Genomic DNA, 21,886 nt, shown 5'->3' with positions numbered 1-21,886 from the left:
GAGGCTCCCATCACAAAATGTACGAGGTATTTATCTACATTCTTATTCCTCATTTGTCCAACACCCTTCCTTAAAGCATTTCTCATAGCAGCGAAACTACTGAAATGTGTACCCTGAAAAAGTCCTTCCACTCTCTCTTCCTTTGGGCACATATTGAGTCTGTGATCTTTGCTGCACTTCTCTCCAGAAAGTTTTCATGTCCGTCCCATTCTGCTGCACTGCCCTGGCCACATCCTTAAGCCACACTAACACCTCGTGGCACCTCCATGGGCTCCCTGTGTTCTAGAAATCCACACACTATGAATCCTCTTCTAAAGATGTAATTTTGACAAATAACTGCCCTGATGGTAACCTGCTGTAGTTCTCAGACACCTGAGTAATAAATTAAATCTTCTTCTCGATTCTCCACAAAACTGGCTCTCCTCACCTGATGTCCCTTACCTTCCTAATACTCCCACAGCAGTCTCTGGTCACAGAAAAGCATGTTTGCACATGTCCTGTCTGACTGAGCCCTCACCATTTCCTCTGCCACACTCTTTGCTTGGGAAATCCTTCTCCTCCTCTCAGCCAACCATGCTTTCTTGGAAACTGTCATATCTGTTCAACCCTACGCTTCACAAAACTTCCTACAACAAGCCAATTTCAGACTATTAATTCCAGAAGCTCTTCTATTCTCTCCGAATAACAATTCCAATATGAAGTCTCTTTAGTTAATCGTGCTCATGTAGCTGTACTTTCAAGGTACTTAGTTATGAGTGTGGATAAAAAGTAGGGCATAGGTGGTTCTTTGTTATACTTCACTATTAAGTTCAATTCCTTATGAGTAGATGCCGCATTTCTCACTCATTCAACAAGTATTTACTGAGCACCTATGATGTTCCAAGCCCTGAGGATATGGTGAACAGAACACACGCAAATCCCTGCCCTTATTCAGCTTACATTCCAGCAGGGAAGACAGACACTAAGCAAGATAAACAAGAAAAAATCTAGTAAGTTAGATAATGCTAAGTGCTAAGGGAGAAAAAAATAGAGCAAAGAAGGGGAACATGAAGTGTCATAGTGAGAGAAGACTTCTGCGTTCTGTAGCACCCCTTCAGTAGCTTCCTGATGGTGCTCTGTGTCCAACAGTGGCTGCACTAAAAATACTAGTTTACAAAATTAGTTATTAACATATTAAGGAAAATGCTCCAAGACAATAATACTCGTATATTGTTCTCTAAGACAATTAAAAAGCAGTCACAGGTCCTGTTTACACAAAAGAAATTCACAGATCACTGATTAGGTAGCAGGTTTTTTTTGTGGCTGCAGAGCAAAAAAGAAAGTCTACCTGCAAGGCAAACACCCAACACAGCCTATTTCTAAAAAGCCCCTTAAAAATAGCATAATATCACATTAGGTTAGAAAACAAATGAGTACGTCTAACAGCATCTACATTTACTGAAACTCAATTATTTCCACAGTGGTTGATTTTTGGGGGGCAGGGGGCACAACTTGAACTAAATTTGTTGTTTAGTAGTATAACTACATGTGTGTATTGACTTATTTTTGTATAATTTAAGTAAGGGGTATCTTTGAGTACACACAAAAGGCACATGCAAACTTATGTATCTGAATTACATTCACGTTGTTATTGTGGAACATTCTGGAAGAGAAAGCAAGTCAGGAGTCCTTTTTCTTCATGCTTTTCATGTATACTATTTAAAAAGCCTATCTTCAAATCCTTATATTTAAAATTCTTATGTATGCTTAGCCTATATCCCCGAGATTTGAAAGAATTAAAACAAACAAAAAAGTCTCATTTTCACATAAAATTATTCTAATTTGCAATTTATTCCCTAAACATTAATAATTTTTAGAAAAATTAATCTTTAGAAACTGCCTTTAAAATAGTTTATTTGCCCTGGCTATCACAGGAAATGAATAAAACCTTAGTACCGAAGACATCAAATTACGGTAAATATTTTATCAGAGAAAAAAAAGTAAACCACTTCTGAAGCAGTTTTTGGACCACGGCTGATATTCTCTGGACAGAAGCCAGAAGTACCCATAGTTGACAGTTCTAAGACCAGCCAGGTGCCCAGCACTGGAGACACTCAAGTCTCATCAAGTTCTATCACATTTGCAAACAAAACTGATTTCCTATATTTGTGTGTTCTGAAAGGCACCAAGGAATAAGTATCAGATTCAAGGCAAAAAGTGACAGTTCAGGAAAAGGCCAACTTGTTCTTTAATAAGATGAACTAAATTCACTTCTAGAAAATATGCCTGAACAAGTGATTCACAACCAACTAATCTGAGAATAAAGTAGAGACACATGGCATACATTTCACTTACCATCCGTACATATTTATACATATTTTAACAAGTGATAGATCATTAAAAACAACCCCCCCCCCAGTTTCGAGCAAATATCCTTCAAAAGGAGATGATGGCTCAAAGTTGCTAGGAGGTTAGATGTCCAATTCTGCATCATCAAATTCCTTTTTCTTTATACAGACCTTTCCCAAATATCATTATTTTCCCAGCCCAAGGACAATGGGGACAAATGTTAATGGATCCAGTTGCACAAAGTAATCTAATTTTGTCATGATACAATTGAGACAGTACCAACTAGACAATTAGTTTTCAGAGCAAATGTAACAAAATGTGAACCAATTCAATATTTTGAGATTTCATATTTCAAACAAAATATAAATGTTTTTGGTATTTCAAAACTAAGCAATAGTTCATCCACCAGAGAACTCCAAACATGCATCTGGTCATTTTAAAACAACTTATAAAATCAAAACATTTCCAGGGAAAACTTAGCAATCAAAGCTTCTACGAGGTAACAATGAGCCATAACTTCCCAACCGCTACCTAATTTTAGATGAAAACTTTCACTTGAAATAAGAGTATGCCAGAAGCTTTGATGTTAACTCTCAAAGCCATTATTTTGTAGCCACATGTGACTTAACCCTCAGTGTTTGAAAATATGTAAATCAGGGAAAAGATTCTCTATTTATATTTCCATTGCCTCTATTTTTTCCCTGCATTTTCCTGACTACAACTGTATAAAAGACAAAGAGAACATTTCTTTGGGGCCTGAGGTAACATGGTTTTTATACTTTATGACACTGGTGACAGGACTTTTGTTAGAAACTTGGTCTTGGGCAAGGGCATAACATGGACTAGCTTGCTTTGTGCAGACAGTTCAGAGAGGCCCTTGTCAGCACTCACCAGCAGCGCAACACACAAGAGATATCCTGAATTTCCAGAACACTTATGTTTTGTTCATTATGCAACTAATCATTTGTGTAAAAACATCTTTAATGCTGTTACTCAGTTTTCATTTGTTCATGCTTTATCTTCTCATCTAGACTCAAGCTCTTCAGGGAGAGAAAGTGTATCTTAGCCTTTCAGTCTTGCAAAATTTAGCACACTGCCTCACATATCAATGACTAACAAGTACTCTAGGGATGGCTCAAGAACGAAGATAAATAATTATGCTTTCCACTTTCTAAAACGGCGTCATCTGAAAAATATAGTAAGAGAGTGGGAGAAATTTAAACTCTCTGAAAGAATATTGGGTCAACTGTAACAATTTCTCACTTAAAAGTTTCCTGTCCTGACTCAGTCTCACAAGTTCTAAGGTGTGCTTATTCTCGGGATACTGTACATCTAGAAGTTAAAATTTTCATAAGTAGGTTCTTGCTGCATTGATTGATTAAATTATAAGTATGTAAGTTAGAGAAAGTAATTTGGCTAAAATATTTTATGTACAGTCTACTACTTGATTAATTCTGAAGTCTTTCTATGTAAGAATAGGCATCTTAAACTTGCAAAATGCCAAGATTACAAAAGCAGAATTCAACACCTGAAAAGGGCCTTAAAAGTTATGTAGTTGAATTTACAGTAATGTGGCATGCTGAGATGGTTATGCAGACTGGACTGGAAAGTTTGAGCCACAGAGCCCACCAGCACTCTGCCAGCCAGTCCCAATGGTCGTGCATTTTCAGATGTTCATCTCATGCTTGCACTCCTGTGCAGAAACCGTTGGTTCTAGTTCTAAAAACTAATCTACCACCTCTTCACCAAAGTACATGAAGACAGCTGCCTTAAGATGTGCTTGGCAGCCTCACTTTTAGTATCAACAGAAATTTTACTACAGTCTACTGACGATGGAAAACAAATGCGCCCATTGCTTCGTGGAGCAAAGGCCACCTCCGTTCTAGAGAAAGCAACTCCTGATTCCATTGAGACATTGGGGCTGTATTCCCAGTATGCAGGATCAGGCTTCCTTCTGGAACTTCTGCTACTACTCTCTGCATGTGCTGCATCACAGCCTGAAACAGACGGCATTAGTCTGCCAGCTTCACTCTGCTGGCAAAGCCGAAACATGGAATCAAAGAGGTGAAGATTTCTGTCCTTGAATATTACTCTAAGAGTAGGCAATAAACATTCCCAGGAAGACAAGGGAAGAATAAGCCAATTAAAAAGTTCCTGGCTTTGAGTTGCCCCTGCTGAGTATCACTCATATCAATTTATTAAGATTTCTTTAAACCACTAATAGTTATTAGCCTTGGCCCATAACTATACATTTACCTAACCCTTATGTAATCTAAGTCTAACTTTCAGTTTGTTGGTAAAGTTCTGCGGTACTGAATTAAAAGCCTTATCACAAACATCAATTACAGAATATCTCCCACTTTTCAACCTTTTTAACCAAGAAAGAAATTGGCTAGTAGGATCTTAACGGAAATAGTTCTATTAATATTCTTGGCTTTGACATTACATAGGAATATATCTAATGATAACTTCCCCTAAAAAAGTCCGAGCAATTGAGAAATAAAAATTTCCATATAGAAGTAAAATCGGGGGCCGGCCCGGTGGCACACTGCTACAGTGCGCCGCTTGGGAAGTGCGGTGGCGCTCCTGCCGAGGGTTCGGATCCCACGCGCAGACCGGCCGCTCACTAGCTGAGCGAGGTGCGGGCCCAACACCGAGGGTTGCGGTCCCGTTGCCGGTCCCGGTCCGGTCCGGGCGCGACACTGAGGGTTGCGATCCATTGCCGGTCACGAAAAAAGACAAAAAGGGAAAAAAAAAAAAAAAAAAAAGAAGTAAAATCGGTAAATACACAGCAGAACACAGAACCTAATAAAACTTAACAGTATTACCTTCTTGGCACTTTCAGGACCTGATTCATCAAAGCGAAATCTGACAATTCTGAAATCTTTACAATAAATAATTAACTCTGTTGGATTAAATTTCAGTTTCTGGTTGGGGCCTAGGACTTTCTGCTTCCTCTTGTGGTCATTTACTAAAAAAGAAAGAAAGAATAAAATGTGTAAAAATTATTTTTTGTTACTCACTCTTTAGTACAATTTAACAAACTTTTTTTTTTTTTAGTCCAAAGAGAGTAAGAATGAATAAAAAATTCTGAATGAATTAGTTAGTCATCTCTTGGGCAATGCTTCTTTGGAATCTTTCATATTTGTCTACAATTCCTAGAACTTTGTGGGGTCGATCTCAACTTCCTTTTTGAAGATATTTTAAATGACTCTTTGCACAAAACAACCATCATCTAGATACACTTAATGATTAGGATTTTAATTAAAAACAAGACAAAAACTTAAAAATTATAGAAAGCTATATTCTATATACATTCTGTATCTCCATTTTAAAATAATATCTTGACCTCCCCTTTCATTAATGTTCCTGGGACTCAAAAAAAAAAAAAAAAAAAAAAAGGTAAAGTAAACCTACAGAAATAAAATTCCAACTCAAGTATTTAAGAGGTATGACTCTTCAAGCAATACTTCCAGAGCAAAAGCAACTTTCAGAGAGAGTGCATACAGAATACTACATACCTGTGACAATTTGCTCAATACATGTTAAAGGGACATCATGTTCACCAAGAAGAAGGTTTCTGTAATGGAATTTCTGAAATAAAAAATTGTGTTTACATTAATTTGTTTTCCAAGAACTTCACAGTGGTAATACAAGCTTTACTTTTGAGTGTGATGAGATATTGTGGGGATCATCTCTAAAAAGCAAAACAAACGTTCACCTGTGTAGCTAGGACCATTGTAAGGATGTAGCATCTTAGAACACAATTTAGTAGTAAAGCAAAGGCAGAGAGAAAGAAATGCGTGTGTGCACATTCTCTACACCTTTCTCCCTCTCCCCATTTTTAAAAAACAGATGGAAATTAGATTAAAATGTACACCACAATACCACTGTAATATCCAAGACATGTAATATTATCAGTCACTTCAAAGGCAAACATTTGCATGTCTAGTTCTAGACAAACTGGCCACAAAATAACAGAGGAAAAGCAACTCCTAGGTCATCAGATTTTAATGGGTAAAATCATGCTTGATTTTCACAATGAAGATTTTAGAACAAAAAATATCTTTTTAGAGCGCAAAGTCTACTAGAAATAAAAATATTTTTAAAAAGTTTTTGGTAAACTATAGCTCATTTTTTTCACCTGTTAACATTTTATACTCATTTTCAAACTAAGGACATAGTTAAACCACTATTAACCTGTTGTTAGTAGGGCACTGATTTATTTTTCCTATTAGTGGTATTGGATTCAAGCTATTCCAGGTATCTGCTTCTCATTTACAGTGAAGTCTGGGGCCAGGCATCATAATAAAGCTAAAAACGAAGGAAAAAAATCCAAGTCTACAAGCAAATAAGCTGGTGTCCCTACATGCTAGGTATCTGCAAATGCATTAAATTTAGTGTAAATATACCCAAGAAGATTGCAACAAACACACAAATATACCATAAATATTATGGTAAATTAATGACTGAAATATATGAAATATACTTATATATAAGTAGACCCTTCAATGAAAAGTTTATATTACGATGCAAATATTTTGTTAGAAAATAATTACTATTATAAATCAAGATATAGGGGGCAAGTATATAACACTTTACAAATAAAAAGAGAAAATAGCTGAGAGGAAACTCCAGGATTTTTAAGTTAATCAACTGAATGTCTAAACCAAAATTTAAAAGCCCAAATTATATGGAACTATTGTTTTCCAGTAAGAATATAAATTAGCAAGAGGATTATTAAAGAAAAAAATTTATCAACATTTTTTTTCACTCTTACTGCACCAGAAACTAGAATTTGACTTTTTGGGAAAAGAACTAATTAGTTAAAAAACTATGGAATCAGTAAAATGTGCAGCATTTATATTTGCTAAATAATTAAATTTTTCTCTTTATGTCTAGTAAAAAAGGATACATTTGTTTTTACACACAAGTTAAAAGATTTGGAGGAGAGAAAATAACTTCCTCATTGAAAAAGATACATAACGGGCCGGCCCGGTGGCGCACTCCTACAGTGCGCTGCTTGGGAAGCGCAGTGGCGCTCCCGCCAAGGGTTCGGATCCCACATACAGACCGGCCGCTCACTGGCTGAGCGAGGTGCGGGGGCAACACCGAGGGTTGCGATCCCGTTGCCGGTCCCGGTCCGGTACGGGCGCGACACTGAGGGTTGTGATCCATTGCCGGTCACAAAAAAAGAGACAAAAAGGAAAAAAAAAAAAAGAAAAAGATACATAACAAATGATGACAGAGGATAAGCAAGATGGTTGAAAATAATCTCACTAATACTATTCCTCAAGCAAGTCCAACATTCTCCTTCAACTTTAATATTATTTTGGGAACATATTATATTAAAATTCAAAATAATCACCTATTAATACTTTTATTATAATTTTTCCATACCTGTGATTTGTAGAACAACATGTACTGCTTAGAGTTGAAAGCCTTGATAGAGTTAAACAATGTACAAATGGAACACACCTGTAAGGGCATTGGGTCATCAGTGATGAAGGAGATTTTGAAGTTACTGCATATCAGCTTTCCCCACAAATCATACTGACTTGTGTCTGTTGCAATGCATTTTCTCACAAAATTGACTTCATTGACAACAATTTCTCCTTTAAAAAAAAAAGAAAAGTATCACTGTGTGAGTTACAACTACACCATAAAAATGTCAACAGTCACTGTGTGACCTAGAAGGAATATTTCTTGTGACGGCAATGACGATGATAGTAAGAAGGAACATTCACCTGCCTACCACAGGTGTCAGGCAGTCTAAGTGTTGTACGTCCTCACAAGAGGAACAGCAACAAGGCATTGTTCTCCACGTGTAAGGTGTAGAAACTGAGGCAGAAAGATTTCAGGGGGCCGAGCTGGTTGAACCAGAAAGGCTGACCTGCGTCTGCACTCTTTATTCTATGTGCTATACTGCCTCTAGTTATTTATCTGTTCAAAGACATTCTGGAGAAGAAAAAACTACACCCTGTCCTTTACTAGCACATGATGATCTCTCAAGCCAATGTATGATTGTAAGGGATAAGAAACAGAGTCCAGTTTTATTTATCTTAAACTATATCCCATAAAACCAAATTAAGTTTCCCCCTGCACTTAAATTATAACTTAGGAGGCAATAAAACATTAAAATATAGTTTGAGTTAAAACGGAAGATTCAAGAAGTAAATATAAGAAACCAAAATTTATAATCTGCTTTTGAAAAGAATATCTTCTGTAATTTATTTAAAGCTTGATCATCATTAAATCTTAATTACAAGATACAAAACTCAACTAGACCCAGGAACATTTTTAAGCTATTAGTGTCTGGAGTCAATGGTAGAAAAGCTAGGGTACTGATCTACTTTGCCTATTTCTATCATTATAAAAAGACAATCTGTTTGCTGACAATCCCCAAACATCTACCAATTCATGAAGAATAAAACTATAGCCTCAAAACAATCCTCTCTCTAACAAAAATGTCACAATAAATTTGAGTTGCAATAATAACTTTTACTCAAAGTTCTTAAAAATGCACAAGGCTAGTTTTAAGAACAGCCTCCTAACATTTACTTGGGGATTTAATACAAATCTGCTCAGGTCAAATCCTCAGCTCCAACCACCCGAGAAAACTTCCATTCTGAAGACAAGCCTTCTTCATGGGACCTAACAGGCCCTGCAGGCCTCTCCGGCCACCACCTCCTCACCCTCACCACTCTACCCATGGTGACCTTCCATCAATCCATCATACGTACCATGCTGCTTCCATCTATGGTGTCTTTGAACAGGTTTCTATTTCTTGGAATACTCTTTCCTTCTCCCTTAGCTTAATCACTGTCTCAGGAATGCATTTTAAAAAAAAATTCTTCCTTCCTAGATTAAATCTCCCTATCACAGCATCATATACTTGTAATCCTACCACTCATTACAGCTATAATTTTATGTACATACATATTTTGAAATTAATGCCTGCCTCATTTTCAGGGTTGTATGCTCCATGAGGGTAGAAGATGGACTGATTTTTATCTGATGCTGAAACTTCAGCACCTAGAAAAGTGCCTAGCACATGGTAGGTGCCTGTTAAATGAGTGTTGAACGCATGCATGAATGAAATCACTTCACTACACCTGGTTCACCAGATAACCACCACCGGTTGGACAGAAGCTGTTCTGGAGAGAACAAAAACTAGTAATTCAGTATGGCCAGGAAGACAAGGGCTGTTTGGTTAAACTTATATGAAGTAGAAAAGTCACAGAACTGCCAGTGCTTGCCTACACATGCAGAGAGAGCTGTAAAAACTACCAGTGGTAATTTTCCATCATGTATCCTGTCTTTCAACAACCTATAAAAGTAAGGGAGGCAGATGTTTTCCTTAACACAGAGAGAAGGGACTTGGACCCAAAGAGGTTAAAATCACTTTCCTAAAATCTTAAAAATAGTAAGAAGTAAATTTGGAACTTACAGCCAAGTGTTCTGACTTTAAATCCAATACTTGTTTCCCTATACTTACATAAATTTAAATGTAGTGAGATATGGCAAGTACTTAAAACAATTAAAGATTCAAAGTACTGATCTTAACTGGATTCTAATGAGAAACAAATTTTAAATGACAAAAATATACACTAAAAACTCATCAAATAATTCAAATACATAAAATTTAAATCTTCTATAGCTCCTTGAACAGGAAGCTTACCAACTCCCATATCAGAATCGGGGCTACTGAACACACGACCCTCTCTCTCTACCACTAAATCTTAGCTACCAATTATAAGCTGCCAATCTTAGCTACCAGTTATAACAACTAAGTTAATTATTCCTAGTTCAGATAGAGGACATACTCCTATAACAGTGACTTCCTTATACCAAAACTACTGGTTCATACCGTGCCACCTTTCCAATCCAGCCAACTCATCCAAAACAATGCTACAAAAACTCATTCTGTTGTAACACTTATAATTCATTCATATCTCTTATGTTTGTTATACTCAAATAAAGACTTACTTAAAAAAACTAAACCAAACCATACCACAGGACTCCAGGTTCCTGAGAAGGAGAGCTGAGTTTATAAGGGGAAGAAGGAGAGGAAGGGCTTATGGCGCAGGACATCTCGGCCACCAAAGACCCATCAGCCAATCATACTTATGAGGCACATACTCATGACAGCCCTTCTTCTCTAGAAATCCTATTCTTTTACCAATGCACAAATGTAAAATGTCAAGACTGCGAATGCAGTGAGAATGGGACAAAGACAAGAAAGAGAATGCATTTAATGGGTCTAGGGGATGGTAAACCATGGCCCGTGGGGTAATACAGATCCCTGTTTTGATGAATAAAATTGTACTGAAACACAGCCATGCACATTTGTGTACTGTTTATGGCTGCTTTCACGGAACCAAGGCAGAGCTGAGTGCCTGAAACAGCCCTTATGGCCCACAAAACCCAAAATGTTTACTATCTGGCACTTTACAGAAGAGTTTTGCTGACCCTGGGGTCAGAGATGGTTACTTAAGTGACAACTCGTAAAACCATGTGAAACAAGGGTTAGAAAATGCACAGGCATGTCCTATCTGAAGGAAGGTGCTTTCAATCTGCAACTTTTTTTTTTTTTGGTGGCTGGCCAATACAGGGATTGAACCCTGGACCTTGGTGTTATCTGCACCAGACTCTAACCAACTTACCTAACCAGCCAGCCTCAATCTGCAATGTTGCAGCAATCTCAGAGATCTCTGGAGGACCACTGAGAACAGTGAAGAGGACAGACAACCTTCCTCCTGGAATGTGTCTATGAGAGTCTGGTCAAAAGATTCATTTCTCACCAATGAGCTACAGCATTCAGAAAGTGAAACGGAAACCAGGCCTAACTGCTGTTAATTAAGAATCAATATTGTCAAAATGATACTACCCAAAGCGATCTACAGATTCAATGCAATTTTTATCAAAATACCATTAACATTCTTCACAGAAATAGAAAAAAAAATCCTAAAATTCATATGGAACTACAAAATTTGCTGAATAGCCAAAGCAATCCTGAGCAAAAAGAATAAAACTGGAGACATCATACTACCTGACTTCAAAAATACTATACAGCTACAGCACCCAAAACAGAATGGTAATGGCATAAAAACAGACACATGGACCAATGGAACTAAATAGAGAACACAGAAATAAATCCACGGATCTACAGCCAATTTTTGAGAAATGCACCGAGAACATACACTGGGGAAAGGTGCTGGGAAGGGTGGATATGCATATGAAGAAGAACGAAATTAGATGGCTACCTCTCCACATATAAAAAAAATCAACTAAAAATGAATTAAAACCTTACATGTAAGACCTGAAACTATAAAACTACTAGAAGAAAAAAGAGGGGAAATGCTTCTAGACATTGTTCTGGGCAAAGATTTTATGGAGAGGACTTCAAAGCACAGGCAAAAAGCAAAAATAGACAAACGGCACTACATCATACTAAAAAGCTTCTGCACAGCGATGGAAACAATCTAGAGTGAAGAGGAAACTTGAAGAACTTATCAGCAAAAAAACAAATAAAACAATTAAAAATGGCCAAATGAGCTGAATACACATTTCTCAAAAGAAGACATACAAATGGTCAACAGATTTATGTAAAAATGCTCAGCATCACTAATCCTCAGGGAAATGCAAAGCAAAACCATAATGAGAGATCATCTCACCCCAGTTAGAATGGCTATTATAGATAAGACAAAAAATAACAAATGCTGGCGAAGATACAGAGAAAGGGGAACTTTCATACACTGTTGGTAGGAATGTAAATTAGTACAGCCGTTGTGGAAAACAGTATGGGGGTTCCTCAAAAAACTAAAAACAGAACTACGACATATGTGTTCCAGCAATCCCACTATTGGCTATTTATCCAAAAGAAAGGAAATAAGTACACTGAAGATGTATCTGTACCCACATGTTTATTGTGGCACTATTAACAATAGCCAAGATATGGAATCAACCTCAGTGTCCAACAGATGAATGGATAAATAAAATGTGATACATATGTACAGAATGGAATACTACTCAGCCATAAAAAAAAAGAATGAAATCCTGTCACTTGTGGCAACATGGATAAGCCTGGAAGAAATTATGTTAAGTGAAATAAGTTAGGCACAGAAAGATAAATACTACATGTTCTCACTGGTACGTGGGACCTAAAAATGTTGAACTCATAAAAGAAGACAGTAGAATGGTGGTTACTAACATCTGGGAAGGGTGTGGGATGGGGGGATAGGGAGACTGGTTAACAGATATAAACTTACAGCTAGACAGGAAGAATAAATTCTAGTGTTCCATAGTAGTGCTAGGTATCTATAATGGACAATGATTTATTGTATATTTTCAAATGGCTAGAAGAGAGGAGTTCAAATGTTCTCAACACAAAGAAATAACAAATATTTCCAATGATCGATATGCTAATTATGCTGATGTGGTTACCACACATTGTATACACTTATCAAAATATCACTCTGTACTCCATAAATATGTACAATTATTACATGTCAATTAAAAATAATTTTTAGGGCCGGCCTGGTGGCGCACTCGGTAGAAGGCGGCGCTTGGGAGCGCGGCGGCACTCCCGCCAAGGGTTCAGATCCCATATAGAGACTGGTCCGCTCATTGGTTGAGCGCGGTGCGGGTGCGACACCCAGGGTTGTGATCCCGTTGCCGGTCACGGTACGGGCGCGACACCAAGGGTTGCGATCCCGTTACCGGTCACGAAAAAAGACAAAAAGGAAAAAAAAAATAATAATTTTTTAAAAAGAAAGCAGAAAATTAGCTTCAGTGTGGGTTAAGCAAAAAGCATCACAGAAAAACCTTTTAAATTAGAAGATTATGGGTCAAGAGCGTCTACCACAACCCAGGAAGAAATCAAAGTTTATTTTCTCAAGACCCTTCCATCTGTAAAGATAAATTAAAAAGGAAATATAATTAAAGTTAATAAACGTCCAAATGGTATAGCAAGGAAAGTTTTTAACTCACTAAGGACCAAAAAACCGTGCTGTACTGTCTTTCATAATACCTTACACATTTAGAAAGTCAATAAATGTTTAATGAATATGATTTTCCCCGTAAATTTTAGCTAGAAAAATAGTTTAAGACAAAGTCTCACTGTGCACAGTGGCTAATTAACCTATGGAATGCGTACAGGCAAAAAACATAATTTAACCCATGGCTTTAAATAGAGTGTCCATCCCAAATTGCCCAGGATGGAGGGGTTTCCCCAGGATGTGGGACTTTCAGCACTAAAACCAAGACAGTCTGGGCAAACTGGGATAAGTTGGTCACCCTAGTTTTAGATAAATTCAGGAATCAAAGTGGCCTAAAAGTTATTACAGGAAGTTGAAACCATGTAGAAGACAAACACATCTGATGTTGTCACTGGTACTAACATGGTCTGATTCTGCAGGTCACACACAATGCAAAAAGCATGTAACATATATAGAAAGTGCTACCCACAATAGGGGTGTGAGGGAGGTTATAGTGCAGACCTCAGGAAGAGACTAGAAAGAAATCTTGAAGGAAGAAGAGTTGAGAGAGCAGAGAGAACGTGTGGTAACAGTAACAAAGGCCTAAATAAGGAAGAAGGCACCTGAGAGAGAGCAAAGAACCAGCCTGATAGAAGCAAATATCAATATTGGGAAACAGTGAAAAACAAAGTCAGTGAGGTGGAATGGTAGCAAATTATAGACGTTAAAGGATTTGAATTTTATCCTTTTTAAGTAGGATTTCATTTATGAAGATTTCCCATAGTTTCTCAGCAGGAGTTGCAAAGTACAGACTGAGGGTGAGGAGTTAGCAGGTAATGCTGACCTAAGCGGCAGTAGCTAAGGAATGGACAGCTCCAAATATTCTTAAGCTTCTACAGGTAAAGTATAAACTAATGCTAAGACACTACAGTTGGTTACTCTGTTCATGGTTACAAGGGCATGTTACAAGACCTTTGCTCTTTTAAAAGCACTGTATCCATGAATCAAAGTACTACAAAAATAAGTCTACAATCATCTATAAAGGCTATCTACAAAAAGAGATTACATAAAACACCCAAAAGACAAAGGCTTTGCTTTTATAGATTCACAATCCAATTGAGGAAATAAGACTTATGGTGAGAAAGTAAGAACAGTACATGAATGGTCCAGTGAATATGTAAAAGATAAAAATAAACAAGACATCTATACAACAATGGCTATTTTCATTTTCCAGATGGCCCATGGTTGTACGTTTCCCTGGTCTGATTACAAAAGACTCTAGACAATCAGTGCATTCATTATTGATTTAATAGTTAATCACAATAATGAAAGTGCTGTTAGCACTGTGGATGGGAAGAGGGAAAGAACTGAGCTGACACACGCATTTGTGCAGCAGCTGAGGCTTACTTAGCAGGCACTCAAGATTCAGAGCACAAGCATTTCTTCAGAAGCTGTTGCTGACACCCCTCACCCTGGCCCAAATCTGGCTAACATGACCTTTCTCTAAGCTCTCAGAACCTCTGCTCTCCTCTACTGAAGCATTACTCCAATGAACTGAAATTATCTTAGGGCAGGACCCCATCCCTTCAGCATTTTACCCTTCTGCCAAGCATCATCAAGCTTCCATTCCATACCTGCTGAACAAAGTAATGCAGTATTGTTAGCCATGGCATTTCAACTTTTCTCTCTCCCACCTCATAGATCCTTAAAGAGATCATGCCTCAGGGTTAGAAGAGAGCAAAGGCCATCAAGCCCCACTCCCTACAAATCTTACATCCTCATCACATAGTTGCTGGCATTCCATCAGCCTCTGCTTCCGCACAGCCAGCAACAGGAAGTCCACTGCCTCACAAGATGCTTTCTGGCAGCTGAAATTGTTTGAAAGTTCCTCCTCAAGCCGGGTCAAAATCTGTCACTGCTGTGAAAAGAGCAGGGCCAAGGACAAGAGGACTTTATACCTCACTAGACAAATCTGCCTCCCAACAGTTCTGAAGCACAAATCTATAACCTAATGTCACCAGTGCAGCCAGGTAGGGCACAACCTGGGAGCCGGGTGCAGAACTCTGGCTCTGCTTTTGCTAGCGTGCGACACCAGGCCAGTTACTCAACCTCTACAAACTACAGCTTTCTCATCTGTCAAATGAAGATAAATTGATACCCTACCTGATAGGACTGTTATAAGAATTAACCTGTAAACTATATTAGTTAAGGATCTTAGGTCAAAGTATCAGAAACACATCCGGAACTAGCTTAGCAAAAGAGGAGAATTATGTGGTTTTTGTGTTAGCTGGCCTTCAAGGAAAATGAAACCCAGGGACTTGAACACCATCAGTACACTCCCCACAGTGTTCTTCACTCTTGAACAAGTTTTCTGGAACTATGGCCACTGGCAGCATTACCAAAAATGATCTGTTCCCTTGGTATCAACTTGAAAATATCCAGAAGCAGACCTGTGCTTGTGTTTGCAGTCTGGGCTGGGTTATCACCCTTGCTGGCCACACTAGAACCTAAGACTGGGTAGAGATGGAAGGGACACATTTTTCAGAAAACGGTGAAAGGACTCCTAGGCAGACAAAATAACTGATGTTTTGTGTGAGTGGTCATTTAAATGTATGTATAATATTATAATAATCTCATCTAGTGGTTTCCAGTTTAGATTCCAAACCAGGTACACTACAAAAATAATTTAGGGGACAATAAGAGTTTTAAACTTTTTTAAAGCCATAGCTACTACCACCATCATTTTGTAAAAGAACATACTTACAACAAAGAAGTTAGGACATAAACTCAGAATAAAGGATAATCTTTCAAATCAAATAAATTTAGCCTTATAAAAGAAAGATGCACTCTTATTAAATTTCTCATTTTGACCAAGGGCTGGTAAAAACTTCACCCAGATCTGACACCAGGCCTGGCTGAAATTTGGGAACCACTGACCCAGGTCACAATCTTCTACCCTGTCCACAGGCAGCTTGGAGCTTACCTCAGGCCTTACTGTGATCAGGTACACTTTCTCCATCTAGCACAGAGCCTAGCATCCAGGAGATACACACATACTCACTGAACTGACCCACTAGTCCAGCAGCTATCAAAAAAAGACATGAGCAAAGTCTGGCAACATGCGCTCTTAATGAATACATGCTGGAACATAAATATATACATGTATACATTTTAAAATTCACACTCTATTTTCAAAAAGTATTGGAGTGATATCACACATATACAACACAATCATTAAAAGAACGAGATTCACGTAATGATGGGAAGATGAAGAGAAAGCCTACGCAAAGGCTACCTACCTTGACAGAGTACTATATTTCAATTCCAGGCATACATATAATTCTTTTGAGATGTTTGGTATAAAATAACACAATTTTCCTCTTACTCCTAAATTTGGGAGTTGGTCTGCCTGTGTGTGTGTACAGCCAAGGTAACAGTTTAAGCAGGTAGTCTGAGGCTCTTTTCATTCACTCACTCACTCAATAAACATCTTAATGTCTATTCCATTCCAGGCACTATGCCACCATTCAAGACCACAAAGTTAAATTAGCTACAATCTCCAGCTAAAGCAGTTTCATGAACCAGGAAAGCTGAAAATTACTAATATAAACCACAATCTAAATTAAATTACTAGTCATTTTCTTCTACTTTCTTAATAAAAGATGAGGATCATTTTAAATTAGCCTTGTTGAGTTGCAACAGAGCACATGGTTACTGCACACAAATAAACAATTGATTTTGTGTTCTAATTTTCATCTGCTTATTGAATTAAAAGTTCAAACTTCAGGCAAATGAAGTACGATATCCATGGACCCAAAGCATTATGCCAAAGCATAGCATGCAATACTATATCTCTGAACATTACTTCTTGTCATGTGTAAGGCCACATAGGTGACTTGGCCAAGTTTTTCTTGATTTCTGACCGTAATGAAGGCCAGAACTATATTATTCAATCCCTAACCATGTTTTTAGATTATCAGTACTTTAGTTACTTTCCACTTGTATTCCAGATTTCATGAGTAGAATAGTAGTAGGCTGCAGGTTAGAGGTTCTAGTGGTAGTCAGAGACATGACATGAAAGGTGAAGCCAGGAAATAGAGGCCATGATGGGGCAGCCAGACAGAACACAACCAGGAAGAGTGCGGGAAGGCCAAGATGAGAAGGTAAGAACAGGAGCAGCCAGGAAAGCAGGCAAAAGACATTAAGATAATTCAGGACTGGCTAAATGTTCTGTAATTACAAGTCAGGTACAAACAGAATGGTGGATGACAGCCATCACGTATGGACGTACAGATTTTAGCTGTGACATGGATTCAACACAAGAAAAATTAACACAGGCCAGAGAATTCCTTTGTAAACTAAAAAAATCCAGATTTTGCTGCTATTTCTAGGACATGTAAACTACTTACATTCAAGAACTGGGTTTAAAATCTTCCCAAGAAAAGTAAGACTTTTCAGTAGAAAGGTAAGATTTTAGTAATTTTACAGTGTGGATAACTCTTCAATGAGAAAGTTCTTCAAGATTATTGATATTTAGTAACATTTTTCATAAGCATATCTTAAATTTAAAAGCTAATTAAAGAAAAAATCAAGCAGTAGCATTTGTAGCAAAGACCATGTTGTTTATCAGTGTCATGTGATAGTACTGAGAGGAGCGAATCAAAGCCTAAGAACCAGGCCTGTTCAAAGTAAAGGAAGCTAAAGTTCAACGCTCACAGGCACTTATTCAAGATGAGTACTGTTTCCCATCACTGCCTTTTAAATGCCTGGAGTGACTAAGACTGAAACAGAGCACACACAGGGAGCAAGGGTTACTTAGTAATTCTATTGTTCACTCTGAGGAAAGTATAAGAGATTAATTAGTACAAAGTATTTGGGTAAAAAGCACTAAAAAAAAAAAAAAAAAAAAAAAATTCAAGGGAAAATACTTACAACTCCCATAATAAAGTTTTTAAAAACTTTGAAGAGTTAGCATCTACCATATGGAAGCAAAGGCTGATGTTTTTATGTTTGTCTCTTTTTAATATTTACAATTTTTAAGTTTCCATGTTTGTTCAGTTACTACCTACAAAGTTCTAATTATTTTACTAGATTTGGCTTTAAGTAGTGACTCCAAGATTTCTAAATGTTGATAGTAGCCACACAAAGTGGTATTTGATTATATTTCAGGTTTAAAATAGGCTTTCCTAAGTATCTGGCAACTTCCCCCAATAATCATATTAAACAACTGACTTTCCTAATTATTATACAATTGCTATCCAAATCAAAATATCAATCAAATAATACTTTATATGCTCTAAAACTAAACTCCCGTCTACCACCAATCCTACCTCTGTCTCTAAGTTCCTCTAAGGTAAATTTTTATTCTATAGTAGTGATTCTGAACAGGGAGAAGATTTGGTCCCTTAGAGGTGCCTACCTCCACAAAAAAAGATTTGGCAATGCCTGGAGACATTTTGGTCATGGCAACTAAGTGTTGGGGGAGGAAGTACTAAAGGCATCTAGTGTGTAGAGGCCAGCTATGCTGCTAAACACAGGAAAGCCACCCACAATTATCTGGCCCCAAATGCCAGTAGTGCCTCTGTTGGGAAACCCTGTTCTAAACAGAAACAAGCAAATTTGCAAATACAGCTGACAACAACAATTGCCAAGTAAGTAATTTAAAGCTTTGTGACTGATACAGAGAAACAGACATAATAAAAGTTGCTTTTCATACCACCAAAAAACATTAAAATGATGATGTGACTATTAATCACTAAGTTAGCATTAAGTTAGAGAGGGACATGAAGAGCAAAGAGTATTTTTACTACCCAAGCAATTAAAGACATATTTCCTTTCAAAACGAATATTTCAGAAGACAAAAAAGAAAATGAGGTATTGATATCCTTGGCAATTTTCTAGGAAGCTTTAAACACTTAAGGATAAACACCAATTAATCATTACTTTTTGTTGCTGTTGTAGTTCTCTAATCAACTCTCCTCTCAGTCATTTGATTTTTAACTGGGGAAAGTTTTAAATAAACAGAGGAGAAAAGTTAACCACACAATACTAGCGGGTAGAATAATTTTAGACCAAAACACATTATTAAAGTATCAGTTAGAACTATAATGTTTACCTGGCAAAAGGACTGGCTCCAGTTTTTTAATCTTCGGTTCCGAATTGACCTTATCGTCAGTCTGAAATACATTACCAAAATAAATCGAAAATCCAAATTTCTACCCCTAAGATACTAAAGCATATTTTCTGTTTTCTAAAGTGCTGACACATGTGACAGACATGTATCCCCCTCCGCCCCCCTAAACTCTGTCACTTCTTAACCGAGCTCCTTTTAAGATCTGCTCATTACCGACTTGGAAACCTGGCATTAAAAATACTAAAACTGCCTGTGCCGCTTCCTGGTGTTCACATTTATGACAGTCAGGCAACCTCCTCTACCAGGTGCCCACAGACGCTGCAATCACGCTGGCGATCACAGTGGGGACCGTGGCCGGGCTAGGAACTAAATAAATCCAGCCCTGTACGCTCCCTTGGGTCTAGTCACGGCAAGACTACGAACGACAGGACTTCGAGCAGAGTGGCAGAGGAGCTGTTTCTACAGAGCCAGTGGAGGCTCCCGAGAAGGCGCGTTTCCCAGCGCCGGAGCACGGGCGACCGCGCGGCTGGGGGCAGGGACACGGGCGCAGCCTCCCGGGGCGCTTCTGCTCCCGAGTCCGACCCGGCGGCTCCCCGGAAGGCCAAGGAGAGGGGCACTCGCGGAGAGAGGGCTGTTTACCTGGGGCGGCGGCAGGAGGTAGGACCTGAAGGTGGGTCTGGGCGGCTTGAGGGAGAACATGGTGGTGCCGCCTTTTCGCCCCGACCTCTTCGCGGGCCAGCGGCAAACTGACGCCTCCCGACACCTCCGGACTTAGGAGCTCCCTGTGCGGCCACCCAGGCCCCGTCTGCGGCCGGCCCGGCCGGACGGACTGACGGGCGGGGACACGGCGGAGCGCCCGCCCGAGCGGGGAGGAGCCTGGACAGAGCCGCACCGACGCGGGCTCCGGGGCCCATCCCCGGAAGGGGCCCGGCGCCCGGCCCCGAGAGACAGCGCGCGCAGGCCGGCGGCCAGCCGCTCCCGGCCTCTGGGCTGCGCTGGCGCCGGAACGCAAGGATTGCGCTGAGCGCCCGCTGCCAGGCCCTCACCGAAGGCACCGCGGGGAGCGGAGGCGGGCTGCCATCTTGAGAGCGCGGCCTTACAGGGCGCTCCTACGGCGGCCCACAGGGTTCACGGCGGCCCTTGGGGACCTACGGCGGCCCGCTGGGGCCACGACGGCGGCGGGAGGCTGCCTGACTCGGCAGCGCCGGGTATCCTCTGTTCTGAGTGCCTCGCGGGCGCTGTCTTCCTGGGACAGCTCCCTTGACTGCTGTTCTGTAGTCATCTGGCCTGGGCGGAAGTCCTCGGGGAGGAGCCCGGGGCGGCAGGAAGGGGACTTTGGGGCCCTGGAATCAGGCAGTCACACTGTCTGCGCCTGGTGTGTGAGGGACCAGCACCGATGCAGCCAGCGGTGACCAGGTTCAAAAGTTCAGCGCGGTCCGTACCGCATGTGATAAAGCGCCCTCCAGAGTTCCCACACTTGGGGAAGATTTTCTCCCATCACTTCGTCTGTTGTCTTTGAGACAGGGATGTTGAGCTGACCGATGGTGTCAGTGGGATGCTGAGGCTTGGATGTGCTCAAGTGAGGACTGGACAGATGACATTGGCAGGCAGCCCAGACTCCTCAGTTTAGTTCATTAATTTGTACCCTCCTTATTAAATTTTAATGTGGGAAAAGATATTAAGCACGTTGCCTTCCTTTCTTTTCTTGCCCATTCTCACATGTAAAGATGCGAACTAATAAGCAGATAAATGACCAAAAGCCCAGCAAGAGTAGGGCCTTAGCGGTGTGGGGGGCTTCGATAAACTATGGAACCGAAAATCTGGCCATTAATTGCAAAGAATAGACGAATTCCAGCATATCAAGCGCAGGGCATTTTTGAACTTACATTTCCAAACTGAAGCAGCCTTTGGTAGAAGGAGGCGAGTGGTGTTACATTTTGATGACTCTATTACTTAACACTAGACCCTTATACTTTGAAGAATAAAATCCCAATCCAGCATTTTATGATTAATGTCACAGGGAAGCACCGATGTAGCCATACCAATCACAATCATACTGACAAGTATTGCTAATAGAAACAACCAACAATTTAAACAAAGATTCAGAAAGTTGGTCTTTTTCTGAATATAGATTATCCTGGGTTCAGAACACTACTGATCTTTCAGTTTAACCTGTTTGAGTAACACATGATTCCATTTTGCCCAGGAACCATAATTGTACTTTAAAATGTTAATTCCATTGGATTATAGGTATTAAAAACATTTGTGCACACATTTTATATTTTTATGAATATTCTGTTATTCCTTTACATTAAGTGGATTTTTTCCCCACAAATGCTCATCAAGCAATGTGTGAGTTTTTCTTTATAATATTTTTTAAAAATTGAAACATAATTGATTATACGTATTTGTGGGGATCAGAGTTAAATATCAATACCTGCATGCA

The 21,886-nt window shown here is 39.2% G+C and overlaps 1 protein-coding gene across 1 annotated transcript in view; it reads right to left on the bottom strand.

Moving 5' to 3' along the window:
- The window catches only part of MTMR10 (myotubularin related protein 10), a 47,071-nt gene extending 26,926 nt beyond the window's left edge, over positions 1 to 20,145 (bottom strand). The window contains exons 1-5 of the mRNA XM_008568544.1: positions 20,080 to 20,145; positions 19,423 to 19,483; positions 7,807 to 7,943; positions 5,850 to 5,922; positions 5,157 to 5,299 (exon numbers count right to left, since the gene is read on the bottom strand). Coding sequence (XP_008566766.1) covers positions 5,157 to 5,299; positions 5,850 to 5,922; positions 7,807 to 7,943; positions 19,423 to 19,483; positions 20,080 to 20,139 — 474 coding nt within the window. The 5' untranslated portion in view covers positions 20,140 to 20,145. The remainder of the gene's footprint in view (positions 1 to 5,156; positions 5,300 to 5,849; positions 5,923 to 7,806; positions 7,944 to 19,422; positions 19,484 to 20,079) is intronic.
- Between the last annotated feature and the right edge of the window lie 1,741 nt (positions 20,146 to 21,886).

This window comes from Galeopterus variegatus, unplaced genomic scaffold (genome assembly GCF_000696425.1).
Source record: "Galeopterus variegatus unplaced genomic scaffold, G_variegatus-3.0.2 Scaffold422, whole genome shotgun sequence".
Lineage (NCBI taxonomy): Eukaryota > Metazoa > Chordata > Mammalia > Dermoptera > Cynocephalidae > Galeopterus > Galeopterus variegatus.
The sequence above is the reverse complement of the archived record's forward strand: the minus strand, read 5'-3'. Positions and strand labels throughout refer to the sequence as shown.